General features: G+C 39.9%; 1 protein-coding gene across 2 annotated transcripts in view; it reads right to left on the bottom strand.

Annotated features, from left to right (window-relative positions):
* The window catches only part of KIF13B (kinesin family member 13B), a 165,800-nt gene that overhangs the window by 87,818 nt on the left and 56,371 nt on the right, over window positions 1-21,611 (bottom strand). For both annotated transcript variants that reach the window (XM_074355608.1, XM_074355607.1), the window contains exons 4-11: window positions 19,311-19,371; window positions 17,700-17,792; window positions 16,402-16,582; window positions 13,259-13,346; window positions 10,417-10,551; window positions 8,432-8,544; window positions 7,192-7,303; window positions 1,213-1,425 (exon numbers count right to left, since the gene is read on the bottom strand). In XM_074355608.1, the coding sequence (XP_074211709.1) occupies window positions 1,213-1,425; window positions 7,192-7,303; window positions 8,432-8,544; window positions 10,417-10,551; window positions 13,259-13,346; window positions 16,402-16,582; window positions 17,700-17,792; window positions 19,311-19,371 (996 nt within the window). The remainder of the gene's footprint in view (window positions 1-1,212; window positions 1,426-7,191; window positions 7,304-8,431; window positions 8,545-10,416; window positions 10,552-13,258; window positions 13,347-16,401; window positions 16,583-17,699; window positions 17,793-19,310; window positions 19,372-21,611) is intronic.

Below are 21,611 nucleotides of genomic sequence, written 5' to 3'. Positions count from 1 at the left end.
TGCCACTGGCCCACTGCATCCAGACTGCACGGGTCCCACAGACTCATCCAGTTACCCAGCAGGATTGAAATGCTTAACTTTTTTCCTTTTTTGCTAACCTATTGCTATTGTGAAATCTAATTACATTTAGGGAGGAAAAAAGTTCCAGCTATCAAGAGCTTATTTTTTAAATCCCAATGCATCTAAACTCTTACACATGATTCATTTGAGTCTTCACTGATGACTGGGTATGTGCAGATTAAATTTGCACATGTTGCAAACTGGATGGTGTTGTTAACACCAAGAAGACAGAAACAAAATTTCAAAAAATCTTAATGAACTGTAAAATTACTCCTGCAAAAACAGGATAAGATTCAACAGGCAAAAATACAATCAAGGTCATTGTTTTGACCATGTAATTTATCGATTTACTGCTAGAAAACAGGTCATGAGGAGGAAGAGGCTATGGTCCCAGGCCCAGGAAAGAGTCCCACAGTGCTGGGAAATCGTGGGAATAAAAATGCTAATTAAACTAGGGACTCTGAATCTGACATTTTATTCCTCTTTTGATAAAAAGATAAGCATTTGATTTGTGGTTGGAATGGTGTAGGTTTCAAATTCAATAATGGAAAACAAATATCACACATCATAGAATGTACAAAGGATGGTGAAAACAGAGCACCATTAAATAGACGGCTCCTTCTGTTATCAAATATTCTTTCCTATGAGCATAACAAATCCACAACGTGGAAAAACTAGATCATTATGGTGTGGAAGACCTTCCTAAGATTTCTGTTCTGACTTCAACCTGTGAACACATGATACAACAAAAATCCATTTGATTCCTCTTCCAATTAGTCTGTGCCCACCCTCCATTTTCTGCACTAATATGAAGTTGTATCTATTTTTGTTTCATGCATCTTCCTCTCTCTCCCCCTTATTCTATTACACCTCTTCCCTCTTGTCTGCTCCCTATAGTGTGGAAAGAAACATTTTCTCAGTTCCCTTTATTCTCTGCTCAAAGGCCATCCTTTAACACCTGTGACAATGATCTAAATCTCAGCTATGACAATTTATCTGTTTTCCTTTGCTACACATCCCAAATCTCTCTTCCTACAGGAAATTCAAAAATTCTAAGTAGAGTACTCATCCCTGACAGCCCCGAGGGAAGAAAATTCAAGTCCCAGCTTTGCTGGATTCCCCCAGACCCAGGAAACAGGCCCGTGCCCTAACCTCTGCTTTGGTCAGCTGCTCGCGCAGCTTTTCTACTTCTTCGCGGAGATCCCGGATAATCCGTGCATTGGGATCCTCGTTCACCACTGCGTGGTTCACGATGTGCTTGGCGCGATCTGCATACCGCAGGGTTGAAAGGGTTTCGTCATAGTTGTCGGCTGCCGGACTCACAGTAGCTACCATGGCAGTCTTGCTGTTACCCCCAAGACTGTCCTAGAGGAGGAAAGAAACTGAACATCACTTTAAAGTTGGAAGAAAACATATGGGAATGTTGCAGTGAGAAATGATGAGGTAATGTCCCTAGGTCAAACACAAATTTAAGGACAAAGCTAGGACTAAAATACAGATATGCCAACTCCCCTAGTCCCAAGTTCTGTCTTCTCAGAAAGCTACTTTTCTGCAAAAGGGAGTTTTGGGTTTTGAGAAAGAACAGGGAAATACAATGAAGCCTACATTAATTCCAGTTTAATAAAAATTAATTCTAAGTCAATTTGTACTCTTTTAACAGGCAACATGATACCATCAGTCAGCAGACTGCTCAAAATAAAAATGCTTTCTTAAATGCCTACAAAATCTTCCTGAACAATCGTAACAGTATCTGATCAAAGAGTGATTACCTACAATCCACTCCATAAAGCGATACACCTGGAGTCTCTGTGAAGCCTAAGTCATGGCCCAGAAAGTGGTGCTGTTATAAGCTATCAAGCACCTTGTAAGTTTTTTAAAACAAAGTACAATTACAGTCTTAAAAAACAGAAGAATACACTGAAGGCACTTCATCTCATTCCCTCTGACAGCACTTTAAAAACCACTGAAACAAGCTTCATGTTCTATACAACTGCTTCTAAACTGGAGACGGGGTGCTGAAAAAAAGACATCTGTCTCCACTATCCTAGAACTGCTAAGTACAGTGAAGTGCGCTATGGAACAGGCTCAAACCAATTCTATAAGCTACTTTCACTCAAGAATATTAAAAATGACTAGATGTAACTCAGAATTACCAAGTGACACTTGGGAACTCCAGTCTACTCCATGCAAAAGGGCCAGACCACAGCACACAAATGCGGGGTGAAATCCTGCCACGGAGACGGCCTCAGTCCGGCCCCTGGCTCGTCCCCCTGCGTCCTTCCCTTCCCTTGAGGGTGGGTGGGACTTGCTGCTCCATCTCTAAGGGAGCGAATACAGCATAAGTGGCAGCACGTCACGTCTGGGATTAGATTATAAAAGACTGGCTTCTGGTGTGGGTGTTTTCTCTCACTGTGAGGGATCCCACTGCCATGGGGGGGGAGGGGTGGCCCTAGGAAGAGACCACAGGAGTGAGTTTGGACACACATCTTCTGATGCCAGCCAACAAGCACTTAGGTGAGCAGATGCAACCCCAGCGGCCTGGTGAGGCCTGCAGCCCCAGGTGACACTTGGGTTGCAGCCACATGAGAGACCCCACCCACAGCCACATGGCTGCACCTGGGATCCTGACCCAGAGAAACTGTGAGGTGACAAGTGATGGTTGTTCCCAGCTGTCAAGTCTTCAGGGTAATCTGTTATATAGCTACAGATAACTACTAATACACTAATATGTCATCCCAGGATGAGAATTACTCAGGAACAGATTCAATACCTCCTTTCACTAGTAGAGTGTCACTGAATTATGGATTCATAAGATTAGAGAGAATACTTGAACAGGCCAGTAATGAAGAATCCAGGAGATCGCAAGAAAGCCAACTCTACCTTTGGGCAGCATTAACCTTATTCATCTTACAAAATATATAAATAACGTAAAGTTCTTTTGAAGATATAAAGTTCTTCCAGTATCAATATATCTAAAATTTGTTTGAACAATCCGTGATCTACACAACTTTGTGCATAGACTACGTAGTCCTCAGCCTCTTGTGAACCGGATTATTAGTCTCCCCATTTTACCGATGAAAAGCCAGAGGTTTTTCCTGGACAAAGGAGGTTAAGTGCCCTGCCTAAGAGCCAGGTCTAGTCAGCTGAAAATATTCTAGCCCAGCTGTATTCTGCCTTCCAGTCTAAGATGATTTCCACTCCCGGAGAGCTACCCACAGTAACACAGTAACACTTGGCAACACAGAGAGTTCAGACAGGACACCTTTCCAAATGATTCTGTCCTTGTGCCCGAAACAGAATAATTCCCTAGGTACTGCCAACAGTTTAATACAATTGCAAACAGTATGTCCGCTTATTCATGCATTACTGAAAAGCTGGTTTTCCAGAGAAAACAGAGCTAGGACAATTCTTTCAAGGAAACACACTTTAACGCATGAAAAGGAAGGAAATGTAAGCAATTTCGGCTTCAGGAAGCAAAAGTGACTCTGCAGAGCCTGGAGGACTGCTCGCTACAGTCTTCACATCCAGACACCGATCCTATGCTGCTGGTGCCCAGGTCTGCCAACCTCCAGAAGAATGTCTGGAAGAGTCCCATGCGTGTTAATGAAATTCAAATGTTATTCAAGACCACATGAGTTACACCTCAGGGTGGAATTCAGTCCCCCCCGCAGCATCGTGGTGGAGCGCGGCCCTTCCAGAACCACCACATTCTGTGAGCCCACACGAACAGCAACTGCTAGTGGGTAAAAGGGGGAGTTGCAACAATAACGACCAAAGGAGAAAAGCACGCACATTGTGCTTCAATTTGTGCTGAGAAGAGGAAACCTGGCAAACAACAAATACTTGCTATTTTCAAAGCCCTTGTGCATTAGCAACAATACGCTTATATTCAAAAATGGCCTCGTGCCATTAGCCAAAAGGAAAGAGTAACAAAAGGCCTGGCGCTCATTCAAGAGAAAGTAGAATGCTTCTTGTCTGCTCTTTAATTGTTTAATTAGGCAAATCAGATGAGCTTCGTTTCGAATGCGGCAACTGCAAATTAAATGGACATAGGAAAGAAATTTAATTTTGCAAGTTGGAATTTTTTGAAGCTGAAAGAACTCTTTGAACTCATCTAATCAAATTATTTCATTTTACCGACAAGAAATTGAGACCCAGGAAGATTGGCAGACTTACCAAAGGTCACAATGCTAGTTCAGAGCAGAGCTGAAATTATTCATTCATTCAACAGTTTATGAAGTTTACCATTTAGAGGGTGACCCTGGTGAGCAAATACTATATGATGAGAACTAAAGTAGAGATAAATACACTGTGGTCTGGGAAAACAGAGAAAAAGCAGAAAGCCCAGTCTTGAAAGGTTAGCAAAGACTCCCAAGGAAAGTGACATTTGACACCTCCAGATGAATAAGCATCACCAAGGTAAAGGGGATGGCGGAGGGAAGTAGGAAGAGAGATTGAGGAGAGGAGGAAGAATGTTCCCAGCAGAGTAAGAGCGGAGTCCGAGAAGTCAGCGCCCTCATCACTCAGCTAGAGCAGATAACGTCAAGGAGGAGAGCACTCGCGTCTATCCCCATCAAATCAAGCGTGGCCAGTCTCTCACTCTCGGACGTTATAAACATCAAGAGTACAACAAAATTATAACACAATTACAATGCAAAATAAAACTTTAAAAAGAAATTCAAATCTTATAAAGATGAGCAATTTTATGAGTTCGATGAAAGTTCGATCCAAGTCAAACAAGGACCAGGGAGAGTTAGACGAATTAAGAAATAAAGAAGGAAAAATCAACATAAAAGACACTTCAGAGGAGAATGATTTGCATATCAACGGATTCCAAAAGGCTTTGGGGAAAACTGTTTAAACTCCAGAATGTCTTACAAAAATGCCCCTACTTTTGTTCTTGCTTCAAAAGTCGAACATGATAAAAAGGTCATGTAGTTTTTATGAAAAACATGACAAAATCCAAGGAAACTAGTCATTTCTTAAGCCTAAGAATTAACACACAGAAGTTACAATTATACCCTAACTTTACTAAACAGAAGATAGTGAGCTTTTAAAAAAGTGTTTAGTTTTGTTCTTCAATTTCAAGTATATTCAACAATTTCTATCACACTCGGTGAAAGTAAGGTGCTTCTCTTTCTCCTTTGGGGGAGGACAGTGGTCATTAGGTTTGTTTATTTACTTGTTTATTTTTAGAGGAGGTACTGGGGATTGAACCTGGGGCCTTGTGCATGCTAAGATTGCGCTCTACAGCTTGATCCGTACCCTCCCCTCCCAGGTGCTTCTCTCTCTAATGAAAAGTAACCTTTGATAAGAAAAGCATAGCTGAGGGAACAGAGGATGGGCAGCAAAGTCAGCCCTGGGTTCCAATCTTGATTCTATTGTTTGAGTTCTGCGTCCACTGCCACATCTGTAAAATGGGAAAACCACCATTTGCCTTCCAAAGAGTAAATGAGATAATGTATGTGAAACACTTTGCATGGTACCTGATTCTTCTGAACCAAGTTCTCCTGGCCTGCAGCCTATGGCACGGACACTCAGTAATTAACCTATGTCATTTTAACTATGTCACTTAACAAAACATATTGCTTATTGTTGGTTTAAATGGACTTAAGTACAACACTGAAACAACAGGACAATGAATATTCTGTCTCTTAAATAAGGCACATCTAGAAATAATTATGAATGATCAGATAATATTTCTGTGGAAAGTTTTAGGGAGAAGGAAGTATCTTATCGAGATTTCTTTTGAAATCAAATGAGATTTCAAGATTAATTATTGACACATGGAGGCCAGTACAATTATTTGCTTGGTAATGAAACGTTTTGTAATATGTATGCCTTTAATTAAAGAGTTATTTACAAGTGATTTTTAATTACCAAATTTTGTTTATCCTTTTGTTTTAAATTTCTACATTTATTGCATTTTAGCCAAAGGAAGTAATCTACCTGATTTTCTACTGTGGCAGATTTCACTTAATAAAGCACGTTCAAACAGTGTGCAGAGTCTCAGAAAGTAAAGAGGAACTCTAATAACCCTTTGAGAGGGTGCAGGAACTAGGAGAAAACCCTACTCCCCATATAAACACAGTTCTCCAAACGTGTCAGGGAATGACTCGAAAGCAGTGTCCTCTACCAAGCTGCCTGCACTTAACTCATCTTTTTATCCTCAATCCCTGACACAGTGAGTAGGAGGGATTTGACAAATTCTTGATCAATGAGAAAATAAGCCATCACAAAACTAAACAGGGCTCATAAAATTGTTTCTCCATTAAAGAATATTTTAATGAGTATTAGGTAAAGTATTTTGTTCCGGGTTGACAACTTTATAAGGAGATAAACTATCAGTAGATTTTATATCCTCTAACTTCCAGTCCAATTCCCAGCTCACCACTCCAGCTCTCAAGACCAAAGGGAACCTCAAAGACTGGAAGAAACCTGGAAATAGTCTCTCTCTTCATCATTTCCTTGTCTCTCAAGGAATCACCAACTTGTGTTAGAATATTCTGTGTGCACATCTTCTCTCCCTTCCTACACTCTGAGTAATTACAGGGCAAGGAGTGTCAGGCATTTCTCTACATTCTCCTCACAGCATTTCATAGTTTTTTTCTTTCTAGTTGCCATTTCTCTCATTCTACTGAACCAATTAACCAGTGAATGACTGTGAGCTCTGTTCTGTATCCTTAAACACCTTTAAGAAGCTGAAGGCAAATTAAAATCATGAGTAGTCTTAAAACAGAAAAACAAGGTCCAAAATGTCAGTCAAACAAAAGGCGCCTGTGAGAAGGATGCAGCAGTCCGGCCGGGCCTGGAGGACGGTGGAAACTCCTTTCCTATGACTCACTCAGCTCTCAGATTAGCACTAGGTCCTCGTTCTAGTCCCTAAAGTCTCAGGGACAACTGTGTGGTTCAGCGTACCCAGAACGTCCACTGCCTCCAGGTTCCGGTGAATCAGGAAGAAACCTGTGTTTAATCCATTAAAATTATGATTATCATACAAGAATCTAACGATTATAAATCTGAACACTGACATAGGAAATGATAATTGGGAGAAATTGATAGACTACTTTTTATTCTTTCTTTTTACCAACCACCAAGAGCATCCCAGGAAGAAGGGGAAAAAAAACTTACTTTGAGCAGCCAAGTGAGAACTGAGTCACGATATGGAACAAATTTATTCTTGTTTTTGCCAGCACCCTGATCCGCCAGGGCTGAGATAACCAGACCGAGGGTTGTGAGGGACCTGCATGGTGCAACAAATCATAATAATCAGAAAAACCTGAGGAGATCAAATGTCACAGTTTAGTACACAGATTGAACACCAAGATGCCTTTGTACCAGTACGAGAAAGCATGTTGTCAGCACTGTGCTGCTCGGGTTAAACACACAGACACTCTAAAAGCTGGTATCCCTTTACGCTAAGCTATAGAACTGCTTAGCTGAATTTTGTTTTTCATTTTTGTAAATAAAAATGTAAGCTATAAACCATTAGGTCAAGATAATGACGCAAACACACATATCTTAAAGAAAGGAAGCAAGAAACACAATACAATTAACTAAAACAAGTACAAAGCAAAAGCTTTCATACACACACACACACACATCTCAATGTGTAATAGCACAGCGTCTGGAGGATGGTGCTCCATAATCTCTAAATGATCATGCTGTGTGTCCTTCCTGGAGCCACGGGGATAGAAAAGACTCCTGCCCACAGGAGCTAAATTTAGCTTAAAATATGAAAATATAACCATACGAAGGACTCGGTGTACAAAAATGACTTTATAAAGCCCTAGCTTCTTGGCATAAACGAGCACCACGGCAGTCATAAAAGGGAAAGCCCGACGTGGCTAGCATATGTGCCGTGGTTTGTTCAGACAGTGACACCCATGCCCAGATCCATAGCTGGACCCTGATACTCTGTCTTTGTCTTTTCTACAGCTTAGACCAGTGGTTCTCCCCTGGAAGGTGGCTGTGTCCCCACAGTGAGCAGCTGGCAATGTCTGGAGATAATCTGGGTGGTCACCACTGGGGGTCGGGGAGGGAGGTGGCAGGCACTGCTGCCACCTAGTGGGGAGAGGCCAGGGATGCCACTAGACAGCCTGCAAGGCACAGGACTGCTCCCTGGGACAGAGAACTCCCTGGCCCCAAACCTCAACGGCGCTGCCCTGGAGAAACCTGTGACCTGACCGAGGCTGTGCGTCTCAGCTCCACAGACATTTCAACACAACATAAAACAGGCTCGGGCCCTTCAAATATACGGATGAAAAACATTCTCAACTATTTACTCTTTACAGCCCCGGTGGCTCCAGAATCCCCCTCCCTCAGGGGCCGCAGCGCCCCCGCCCGACTGGCAGGCCAGGGAGGCACCTACTTGTTGATGTTGCTCCCCTCCTTCAGCCGGTCCCCCGCCGCCCCCGTCTTCGTGGCTCGCTCGCTGCCGGCCAAGTCCACCAAGCTCAGTTTGCCCACTTTCTCTCCAGAGGTCTAGGAGGGAGACCGGCAGGTGCCGGTTAAGAGTTCAGTGACACGCTCCACCCAGAGTGTGTATTGTCCAAGTCCTCTCTTAAACAGTGTTTACTGTCATTTTAAAATTCATTTGTGATGCTACAGAATACAGTAAGAAAACTGTCCAGTCCCGCAGCAGATACACACACACATGCACACAAGTACTAACGCAGACAGAAAGTCACCTCAGAGAACAGTGCCCCCAAAATGGTACATTTTGAAGGGAACCCAACAAAATTTTCATAGAAGAGTAGATAAAATTTATAAGGTACAAATTTTAATATATGAAACCGTGCTTAAAATTTCATGTATATTTACCAATCATCCTAAGGGTAAATATTTGCATGTCTTATGATATTAAAAAATCTGTCTTTTATACAACAGAAGGATCCCTCAAAAACTCAACACTTTCTAAAATTTCATATTATTCATATAATTCCCTTGTTTCACAATTTCAGGTATTAAACTTAAATATTTTTCTAGTTATTATGACATTTTCCTTTATCCAAAATGTTCCATTATCAAATCACACACAGAACAGATATTTAATACTTTAGCAGCAATATAAGAAGTGTGGGAAAGCAATGCCAAAATCTATAAACTGGACCATTTTTTAAAACTTCCCTTTAAAATACACATTTATATTTGTTTCCATAAATAAACATGTGGCTAACAAAAAGATATTCAGCTTCCCAAATCAAAAGTACTTTTGGTTAAAAAAAGTCAGTATGTTTTTTGTTTTATGCTGAAAAGGAAACAGGAAACAAAGAACTTTTTGTCATTACACTAATCTTGCTGGGATGGTAAAAGAAGACAAATATTCTTTCAGCAAATGAAAAATCTTGCCAAAATGTAGCTCTTTGCCAGGGTGATCATTTTAGCTTCTGGTATTTGAAACTGATTCGCTGGAGGGTAGTAATAAAAAATGCAAAAGTTCACAGAAAAAATAAGAGGGAAAACACAGATGTATCAGTCGATACAGAAGTTTTCGCTCTGGTAGGAGCGCATACATCTCTGGCTCTGTTGACGCTTCATAAGTTTCTCAAGAAATACTCAAAAATTATTCTACAAATCTAGCAATCTTACAGTACAACTTCCCCAGTGTAACTTACACCTTCTAACACTTAGCTATTTAGCAGAAGGTAACACTTTGAAAGAAACTCCACTAAACCAGCTAGGGGACTATTAGCCTACACAGTCTGCCATCAGAGTTTAAAGCTCAAAAAGCGCTGTGGCAGAGACCGTGGGCCATCCATTTATATAACCTGTTTCAACTTCTTAAAGTTGGAGAGGGTGGAGAACTAAAACCTCCATTTCTCAGACTTAGGGTGTGACTTCGGCTCTGTCAGTCAGATACACCTTCTTTAGATTTAGAAAGCAGAAACCAAGCAGAGGTCATCCATCCCCCTGGGCCATTCTGGCTTTTTTTCTGCTGGCAAGCAGGATTGTAGACATACGAGTTTTCCTGAAACAGGGTCCCCGCTCACATTCCCCACCTCCCAGGGCACAAAGAGGCAGCCTCATTGACCCCTGTGTCCTGGACCACAGCTTTGGGAGTGGCCTCAGAGGGAGGACCACCCTCAGTGGATGAGATCTGTGCCATCCTGAATGTTATTTCTACAGGTCTAGAACCCACTCCTCTGAAGGTATTCCAACAGCTTCATAATTGCCCGGTTCCCTCCACTAAATCCCTTTCTGCTTACCTAGAGTGGCTTCTGTGTCTTGTCCTGAGCCCTAACTGACAAACATGCCTCACTAGGACTTTAAGTCATATAATACCTGAAGGGAATAAGATAAACCACGATTCACTTGAGAAATTTTTTTAAAAAGGCCACGCATCTCAGCACCTACCCCAGACCTCACGTCGTATAAAGTATGTGTGAGGGTGATTTTGAAGACCGCGTGGGATCGGCTGCTCTCCTCGTTCATGTTGGTGGCAGCGACGGTACGAGACTTGTTACCCTCAGACATCAGAGACTCAATATCCTAAGTGGAAACAAGTCAGAGACACAAGTTTCATCACCTAATAACCATTAAAACTCTCCTATGCTACGAAGTGCATTCCAAGTTCCACTACTTAGTCAACCATGTTTGCAGTTTACATTCTGTTTTTTCAATGACCATTAAGCCCCACAGAGTACTAGAGCCAATACCATCTCTGAAAACTCAATACATTATTTGCAGTGGGTGCAGATCAAGTGGCAGCTCTGAAATTAGACAAGTTCGGAAGCTACATGCTGAGTCCCACGAGACGGACAAACGCGCCATGCCAACCCTCATCTAGAAATTAGAAAAAAACTTTGTTTCTTTAATTACAGCAACAGAAGTTAATTGCTAAATCAAATTAGACTATATGCATAAACAGCAAACAATAATTTGCAACCCCTTCTAGCACTGTATCACCACATCGGTGTATAGATCTTTACTAGATCTGTTTTTAGAAAATCAGAACATCAAGAGACTAATTTTCTGTACAGATTTACCACTTTGTTGCCATTATAGCTAAAAAAGAGAGAGCCTGATACACTCAAAAGTTATCATGAGATCTTCATTTATTTTTAATGTTATAACTCTAAAACAGTTACTTAAGCAATCTGGAATTTAGTTTCATAAACAACAACAAAGCTATAACATCCTCTACCTTACAAGGATTTTAATGAGGAACAATACAGATAGTGAGTCCACTAGTTGCCTCCTTTTATCTCCCCCTCTTCCCAGTAAAGCTGAGCACACTGCAGTGGAACTAAGAGACTACATTTCCCAGATGCCCCGGCAACCAGTCTGGCCATATGACTAAGTTTCAGTGAGCAAGACAAAAAGTCACCTTGGAATTCACCTTAAAGGGAGTAGGCAGACCACCATATCTTGGTTCTAAGGGCCATCCTCAGCTATGAGAATAAGGCACCACTACAGAGCTGGCTCTCTGGGGAGAGTGGGACGGTCCTGACAGCATCTTTGGAGCCGCCATACTAGCCCCCCCCATTTGTTCACTCTAATATAAACTGAAAGCACCTACTATAAGCCAGGTACATTTTAAGATACTGAGGATACATAATGAACAAAACAGGTAATTCATATTCTAAAGAACTTAAGTCCTGTTATGCTTTTCTGTTATATGCAGCTAAATATAATCTTAATTGACACATATATGAAAAACTTTGAAAACCACAGGATTCCATTTTGCTATATAAATGAAAAAGAAGAGTGTTTAAGGGAAGAATTCAACGCGATAAATAAAAAGCTTCAAAGTAAACATCTTAAAAAGAGGTATAAGTAGGCACCAAAATGGAAAAAAAAAAAGGTAAAATTCACAATTTTCTCGATTTATTCCAAGTCCATTTTAGATCCATTAAATCTAACAACACTGACACTTAATGTTAAAAGCTTTATCCTATTTAGCCTACATTTATTCACTGGTCTGTGATCATCTAAACATCCATTGGTCTTTAATCTGTTGTCTCTTCCATAAACTCTCTATTGAGCCTTTTTATTTTTTTTTTTTAACAAAATGGCTTTTTATACTTCCCAATCTCCTCTGAGCTCTCAAGAAAATCTTGATCTCCCTCCACTGTTGCATAAATAAACTCTCAATCATTATTAAAATAACAATACCTAACATGTATATGATTCCAAGGAGGTTTCCAAGAATTTTCACACGCGTTATCTCACTTGATCTCCTCCAAGAAGCCTTCCTGAATCCCACCCTCCCCAAATACGTACACATCCATTTAAGTTAGGTACTCTTCTTCCAAACTACCATGAATCCCGAACATGCATCTCTCACTGCACTTAAAATTACGTTGTTTTATAATATCTTTGTAACATCTGTAAGCATCTTTAGAGAATAGGCCATCTCATTCATTTCTTATTTCTTCAGCACTCAGCACAATGTCTGGCATAGACAGGTGTTCAATAAATGCTTACTAAATGAAGTAACTAATGTTTACTAAATTAAGTATCATTGACCAAATAACAGGATTTGATTAATGAACAAAGGAATTAATGACTCTACCTCAAAAGACAGTCAAAACAATAAAGCTAATTTCCATTTAAAAAATTAGGACAAAGAGGCTTGGTGAGATGGAGTTAATGATCCAGAGTCACAGAGGAGTCACCAGACCAGCATCCTCTGACTCCTACTTCAGTGTGCCGTACATTACGTCACAGCTCACCCACCTCCACTTCCCCAATGAGGAAAGCCCAATGGCTTACACAAAGCAGAACTACGACGTTTGAAAATGAAGAGAACTCTTAACTAGAGGCCAGTGAGTGATTATCTCAAATTAGAAACAGGTTTTGAATTTCCAACTACTCAACTCATTTTATCTCCTATCATTAAATTAACAAAATCATAAGCAACATCATTATTTTATGTAATACTAGGTAAGAAAAAACAAGGCTTTTTATCATTTTAAAGTACAATTGTAAGGAGTATCACAGTTTTAGAGACCATAAAATATGGAAAAAATGTGTCTCACAATAAATGAATAGATATGCCTTGCAAATATGTATACCTTCTCTCAAAATTAAACAGATCTAGCAGCCATATACAGCTTTATAATAAAGACTTTGTAAAGTGACTTCTTAAGTGACACTATCATAAATTTATTTTAATTTTTAAAAAATCACAAATTTAACAACAAAAAAATTTGCTATAATGAGTTTTAGTAGTTTACACAAAGGATGCTGTTACCTTGTAGCTTGTGACAGCCAGTTTAGAAAGTCCATCGACATAGGGTCCCAACACACTGTGCTCTCTGACTTTTAATGTTTGACGGCTTCTGTTCGTTAAAATCAAAAGAAATGGTTTTTAAACAATAACCTGTTTTTAAAAGAATTCAACTATGCTCCATAAAAATATATACTGAATTCAACAAAAATCTCAAATAAATGGAACAAACAGACTTGATCCCAGAAGAATTTTAAACCAAACTTTAAAATCTCAACTAGTAAGAACTTCATAATGTGGTAAAAGATCACATCATTCAAATGGGTGCACTGTGGGATGTCTACTACCACAAAGAATGCAGAGTCAAATAAATACAAACAATCTACTTGTCAGATCATAGAATGTGGCACAAAGAGCAGAAACTCAGTAAATGTTAACTGCAGGAAAGAAAACTACAGACCAATCTCAATCAGGAATAAAGACAAATATAGAGAAACAAAAATAAAGACAACAGATTGAATCTGAGTGATTTAAAACCCTAAAACTGGGCTGTGCCAGGGCTGTTATGCTGTTTAAATATTGAAAAGATTCATGCCCTTTACCACAATGAGAGACTGAAGAGAAAAAAAAAGCAATCATTTCAATAAACTATTAAAATGACATGAAGAATGATTCAATAAAATTAAATACTCATGCATGATTAAAAAATAAATAAACCTCTTGCAACCAAGGAACTAATGAAACCAGTAAAGGGCACCTTCCAAAAACCTAGAGCGTATCAAGTACTTAATGACACCAACCAAAAAAGTATTAAGAATAGCTGATGATCGAGTCTATCTCAAAAAGCTCTTCAAAAAAACAAATATTGCAATAAAAAAGAATACTTGTTGATAGCAAGGTTGTAAGTGAGTCTTATTTTATGTAACTTATTATTTTCTAATGATTTGGAATTCTATAGCACCCTAAGGATCAACCACCAAAAACTTCACTTATTACTACAAAACTGTATATAAAGCAGATATAGAATATTTGACTTAGTTCTGATCTTAAGAATAATATTCTATCAATTTTTCTCCTTTCATGTTTCCCTTTTTTCTTTAAGATAGTGTATATTATCTCTTGAGTAAAGCAACGTTATTACATTAGGACACATAGCAGACAGTGAATTAACAATCAGTACTTCAGTAAAGTAACTAGATTCTCTCAAATAGTCTTTCACTGAAAAGGAATCACCTTCAGAGGTTGTAATCCGTTCACTTTGGCTCTTGAGAAACACCACAAAAATCCTCAAGAAACTCCGACGGAGGAGACAACAAGAGCTAACACTTCCTGAGCACTGACTATGTGCTAGTAAATGTTCTAAGACCTCCGGTGTATCATCCCAGTGTAACTTCACAATAGCCCGCTGAGATACTATGTAACATTATCATCCCCTCTGTACAAATGTGGCCTAGAAAGCATAGGAAACTTGCATAATAGGTAACAGGTAGAGGATCTGGATCCAGATGCAGGTGAATCCAAAGCCCATGCTACTAATTACTCGATTATACACAAGACAAACATCTAAGAAATTACTAAAGACTGTCGGCAAATTGTAGATAACGTTCAAGCTACTCACCCAAGCACTGTGGAATATGAAACATGAGAACGAAGTCAGCTAAGAACTTCTGGAAAGAGTAGGTCTGGGATCTCAAAGAAAGGGATGCTCTTCACAGAGGTAAAGGTGCAAGAAAAAGTATCCAAGGCAGACCCAGAAAAAGTACAGGGGCACAATATCCAGCAAGATGTGGGTACCTAAGGCCATCACCTTCCTACCTCTGGCCACCTTTTGTTCCCTGTCTCGACATCCATGCATACTGCCCTCCACAAAGGACAGCTGGGTCACTTTCCAAACACCTCCATGCTTTGGCACAGGCTGTCCCCATATCTGAATTGTTCTCACCTAACTTCTCAGTGGACAGACTCCTGCTCAGCACAAAACTCATCAAGCATCCTCTGCAGAATCCTCCCTTTTCCTCTGGACAGTCACCCCTTCTCTGCTCTCACCTATTCTGTATAAGCCGTCTTCACAACTTAGAAGCATTATTGCATTGATTCATAACTATTTGTTTCCAAAACTCCCATTCTGTCCACACTGAGGTCTTCCTCTGTGACCGCATGGTGCCTGACATACAGTGATCACGCGGTGTTAGGTTTTGTATAGAAACACTAAGGGTCAATTCAATCTCACTCTGAAAGCCCTGCAGATCATTATCTTTGCTAAAGAAAAAAGACGCCATTGAGGAGGAGGCAGGTTTGGTTTTCTCTTGCCTGAGTATCACTATGACTCACTGCCTCTAAGACCATCTTTCCTTGATCATCTTTTTCATCCAAACATAACTAGATGCCCCCTTGTCGTCCTCTGCACTTTCTATACCCCTCAGCTCTGTTATGCTGTGTGGCTCTTTGACCTTCCAAATGCCGTTCTTACATCAATAAGCCACAGGCTGTGGTTATTATCTGTTTCATTCTCTCCACTGTTGCACTTCCTTAAAATCTGAACTTAGAGAACTCTCTGCAATGAACAAATTTCCTCAGAGTTATCTTAGTTTCAGTTATGACTGCAGAGTGAAATCTGCATGTTTGAAGGCTTTCTAATACTTTTGAGCCACTTCTCTTTCAAAGTCTATGCCACACAATGGACACTATTTTCTCTCTAAGCATCATTAATATTAACTATCTTGAAGTCCAGGTTTCATTATTTCTGATTATGCCTCTCCCTCACTTCACAGCCTGCAAACAAACAGATGAACTCCAATCAAAATTTCTTGGTTTAAAACAAAACAAAAAAAACCCTACTTCATTAAGTTACTTGGTTTCAGGGTAACTGGTATCCTTAACTGTTATTACATCTTTTTTGTTTGTGGCTTTGGATGTATCTAAAGAGGCAACATGACCCAAACACATACTGTTCAAACATGCTTCCCTGCCCCATCTCAGCTCCAAGTCCAAAAGCCTGGCACTGGCTGTAGGAAGCCATTTTATGTAATGAAATACAAATCATAAAGAAAATAATGAGGTAAATAACTCTCTACTAAGGTTCAGTGTGAAAAATTTCACATAAGCCAATTTATTAAGTCTGTTTTAGTTCATAAAACCATAACATCAAAGTCTCAAAAGTCATTTACCCTTTGGGATCAAGAAGGTCTCTAACTTTTTCATTATAAATTTCCATATAGGACACTTCTACTTTAAAACTCTGCTCTTCGTTTTCCTCTTTCTGGGTTCGTTCAAAGAGCCCACTGCAAAGTCTTGGGATTAATCCAGGTTGGTCTGCGGTGCCCATCATGGTGTAAGATTTTCCAGATCCTAAAAAATGGAAACCATCATCATCACTGTCTCCCCGAGAAGTTGAAATAAATAACCCTCTTTCCAGTGCTCATAATAAAACCCTAGCACTTAGCAAAATGCCCCCAATAAGAAATATACTCAAATACAATGATGTCACTAGTAAGTACAGAAGCTTTCCTATTGCACACATAAAAGTCAAAAGTATACATCCTTTAGGAAGAAAGCAAAAATCTTCTTTAACCGTCTTCATACTTTAAAAAGAAGTTCCCTAAAATGACAGAAAAAGTGTGAGATCTGAGTAGTGTTCTAAAACTGAACTGGGAAGATCCACATGATAAACACTACGTGCCTGTTCCCAACCACTCATCACAGTGCAGAAAACACGCATTACCCCTACGGGCCCCAGAGCAAACCCGCTCACTGCCACTGGCCTCCAGCAACAGTGTGCAAATCAGACTCATCTTCTTTTCCTAATACAAAATTATTTTCTCCGCTGTACCCCAAATACATATTCCTTAAAGAAAATTTCAAAAACATATGAAAATACAAAGGAAAAAATTAACTCACTCATAGTCCTAACTTAAGCATAACCCGTTCTCCTTTTTGTGATTTCGAAAACATACTTTCAATCATTCAAGCTGCTGCTTTGATCGCCTGACACTTGATCATTACCGTGACACCTAAAACTAACACAGCACTTCTAGCGTGCAAGGCCTTTTCTACAAGTTTTCACATGGTAACTTATTGTGACAAGCCTAAGGAAAGTCTTTAATTATTGATGTTTTACAGGTAAGGAAACTGAGGTGCCAGTTTCCCAGCTGCCTAGAAGCAGGGGCAGAGCTGGAGCTGGGCCGGCCAGGCTCAGAGTCCACGCTTATAACCACTGCCTTTGAAAATACCGTAAGTATTTTTCTGTGAAGAACAGTTTTCAGTTGGACAAGCTATACGAGATACCCTCATAGAAGTGACTACTCCGCTTTAAACAGATTTCTTTTCTGTTGACCACAGGGGTACAAAAGTCAAAACACTCTATCAGCCATAACTAATAAGATGGTAGCAGCAACACATATTCTTTTCGGTATTTTCTTTGTTTGGATCCTTAAAGCTTAAAAAAAATATATTATGTAACAGTTACCAGTCTGTCCATAAGCAAAGATACACGCATTGTAGCCGTCAAAAGCATTCTGAAGGATATTCTCCCCAAGGCACCTGAAAACATCATCTTGACCTGAAACAGAGAAAAAGGATGTTTTAAGCCAAAACTACACACGAACAATTAAAACAACAAACAAATCCCTCAAAAATGCACATTTTTTCAGCTTGTTTAATCTCCAAATGAGATTGTTAAATTTGATGAATTCTTCCAAAGGCTTATGTCTTTCAAGTTATTTTCAGTTAGCACATGACAGAAAATGAGTAATAAGGTCCTGATAACAGGAACTTGAATTAGTAAACACTGGTCAAAAATCCTCTGTAACGGAAAAAAACAGTGAAGTGCTAATTTTATAAACAATGATTATAAATACCTGAAATTTATACTTGGGACCTAGGTGGACCTGAATTTAACTACATACCACTCAGCCAATGCCTTATTCAGTGCGTACTAGAGTTTGAAGTAATCATATGTATCAATCCCCTCTCCTTCTCCTCAACAATAATGTTTAATTGCAGGGTCTACAATTCATAGCGGCCAAGAGAGGGAGGACAGACTTGGACATTTCTTCTAGCTTTCACTCATGGACATAAATAGCAAGATTAAATTCTCCTCTACAGGCTAAATTAAATACCTCAATAATCAAATGTGACCGTGACAAGTTATTCAGCCTCTTTGAGTCTTGAATATAATATGAAAGAACTGGCTGCTGTTGTATTTGTTATATTTTGAACACTATAAATAGCAGCCCATTATGCCTCACTTCCTAGTTAATTTACCAGATTAGTACACCATCATCACACTTTAGACACTGAAGCAATCCTTCAAGTCATCACTGGGCCAGGTGGCCCAAATGAACCTTAACTTTTGGAAACAGCTGTAATACTACTGTTTCTCATGATAAAAGCCAAGACAACATGACACTCAGTATTTAAGACACTGCTTAGAAATGAGTGTCACAAGCAATTAGGAATAAAGAAAATGTAACGCTGTCACTGTAGTCCTCAATTTGTCGTGATAAGAGGCTTGAGAAGAGAGTAAGTCATCACTGAGGAGGGTAAGAGAATAGAATCCCAGAGCAAATTTAGAGAGAATATGGCATCTCCCTCCCCATTAAAAAGAGAAAAGGAACACTGAAAGCTCAAGTGATTTATTCAAATTCAGAGACAGTCAAGGGTGAAGCTCAGTGCTGGAGCATCTGACTGCTGAGACAGTCAGGAGCGGAGCTTGGATTAAACTCGAAGTTTCCTTTCCTCCTTGGCCAGCATTCTCCTTTCTTTACACCAAGCTGCCTCTCTAGAGGACCACATCACAAACACTAAGGGGTCTAAGTGGCCAGTGCGTGCTGTGGTGCCATGTAAGGCCTAAGGATGTTATAACACCATGAGCCCTATTCATCCAATTTCATCATCTCATACCAACAACAGTGCACTGTGAATCTCCCATTTCCCAATCAATATAAAAACTTTAACAGCAAAGACTAGAGGAAGTTCTCTATATAGTTTCTAAAATTACACAAAATTCTACAATACTTCATAGGGAAAAAAAACCCTTTCTATATTATCAGTAGTTAATAGGATGCTGTATTCTTACCTGAATACTTTTCTCTGACAGATTCATCCATAGACCAGAAACAATGATCATATGCAAACACCTGTTGAAAAATACAGTATGTATTACTGTACTGTATACTTATAATGTTATTAACTATGTCATAGCATTGATAACATTGCTCGCAATAGTGAAATAAAAACAACTTACTGTCTTACAATGGAGGTTAAATTCTGTATGGTACAGACTCACAACAGACAAGTCAGCACCCTATAGATGATACGGATCTTTATTTCACATGGAAAACTCTTCACAATGTTAAGTGACAAAGGGGAGGTTACAAGACAATACGTACAATGAGACGGCTATTACACACGTACACACACAGTCACACATATCAGGTTCACTACTGCATGATGAGACGAGCGATATCTTTGTTTTCTTTATGTTTTTATGTATTCTCTATATCCTTAGTTTTCTCATCAAAGAAAAAGTTTTTTTAAATGAAATGTAAAGATGATTACTATAGCATGCTGAAAAAGATTCCTTAAATAAATTATAACACAACCATGGTTGATACAATGTAGCTTTAGACTGATAAGAAAATATTCATGTATTAATGTAAAAATTATAAAAGTCGGACCATGATCCCATATTTGTACAAAAATCTAAACACATAAAAAGTAGTTAGAATATACACTGGAAGTACTGGTAGTACTTAATGCTACTTGGTGGGATATGAAAATTATTTGTTTTGACCTTTTTAAGTTTACTACTTTCTAAAATACGTGGGGTTTTTTGGTTTGTTTTTTTGGCAATCTTTTAAAGTCCCTTTTACCTATTTAAAATTTTTTGATTTCACTATAATTTAGTGGATTTTAGGTGTAATTGTGTTTAAATTTATTTCAGCTTGCATTTCAAACTCTCCTACTTTGGGAGTCTGTTGCCTCCCTTCCCGATGACGGCTTTCCTCTCGTGCCTTTTTATAACGTTAGTTTGCAAGTACATCTGAATTGGGAGTTTGTATTTTCCAGTTTGTGTGATGGCTTGTTTTTCCCTCTCCCTTTGGCTACCTTTCACATGACTAGCTATGCTGCCGCTCCCAGCTACTGAAGCCCAGATCTGGGTCTTTCCAAAGCCCAATGTCTCTACTCCCTCCTATTTACACAGAAATTAGCTCAATGGTGGTGGCCAAAAACCCTTTTAAGCCTTTTTTCATGATGGAGCCTCACCCAAATTGGTTTTCACATGGTGAGCTTCTCCGGCCCTCGACCACACATCAGGGTCCCCCCTAGTCTGCAAGAGCTGAACTTCCAATCCCCTCTGAGAATCTGTATCTGATCTCAAGGGCCCAGGAAGCGCGCTGCTGCAGCCCCAGGTTGCCACTAGTCCCTGAAGTGACATGTTTATCAATACAGTGACATGATTTTAGTACTTTCAAATGTTTTGTCTGTCCCTGCTATGAGTTTCGAGTTGGCAGAAGAATGTTTCTATGTGAACTCACAAGGCTATATGGACCAGAGGCCTCAGAGTTAAATTTTTTTTAAAGGAAATTAGATTAGGATGGTAAATGAAGTATGCATGCCTATACCCACCTCCCATCTGAAATTCACTCAAAATAACAGAGGGATGGAGGGAAAGAGCCAAAAGGAGAAAGGAGAGGGGAAAGGAGAGCAAGTTTTTAAAAGCAAGACTGCTTATTTGTACCTGGACCAGAAACTACGAATGCCTGAAAGACAGCAGCAGTGAGACTGATGGGGGGGGGGGGGGGACCACAGGGAACTGCAGGGGGAGATGGCTGCAAAGCTAAGAGCAGGTGTGGAAGAGCACCAGGAGAACAGCTAAATGAGCCATCGGGGGCCCTGGGACAACCAACAGGATGACTGGTTAGAAACATCTTCAAAGCAAGGAAAGATCAGAACAGCCGTATCCCTGTGCAAAACTGTGGCAGGAGGCATCTGTCCCCTGGGATGGGGCAGTGATGGGGGAGCCAGGACAAAGGGGCATGAGAAGCCCAATGGCTGACAACCCCCATGAAGAGGCTGGAGCCTGGAGCCCGGAAGCTGCCCACCAGCCTCAGCACTGTGTTTTCCGTTACTAATCCTCAACATTTCCCCAAAGCTAAACGTGTATCTATCTATCAACGGTGGTGGCTCACTAGGTTAGCAATTCAACAACAGGGAGAGGAGGAAAAGAAGAAGATGGAAGGTGATCCCAATGGACTATGTATCAAAACTTCCAGTAGGGGCTGCTTTTCAAACTACATTTGTCAGCCACGGTGAGACTCTTTCAAGCAGGGTAAGATGAAGTAAAACGTGAAACTCAAATTAAGTTTCTTCTGTT

Source organism: Camelus bactrianus, chromosome 31 (assembly GCF_048773025.1).
Source record: "Camelus bactrianus isolate YW-2024 breed Bactrian camel chromosome 31, ASM4877302v1, whole genome shotgun sequence".
NCBI classification, from domain to species: Eukaryota; Metazoa; Chordata; class Mammalia; order Artiodactyla; family Camelidae; genus Camelus; species Camelus bactrianus.
The sequence above is the reverse complement of the archived record's forward strand: the minus strand, read 5'-3'. Positions and strand labels throughout refer to the sequence as shown.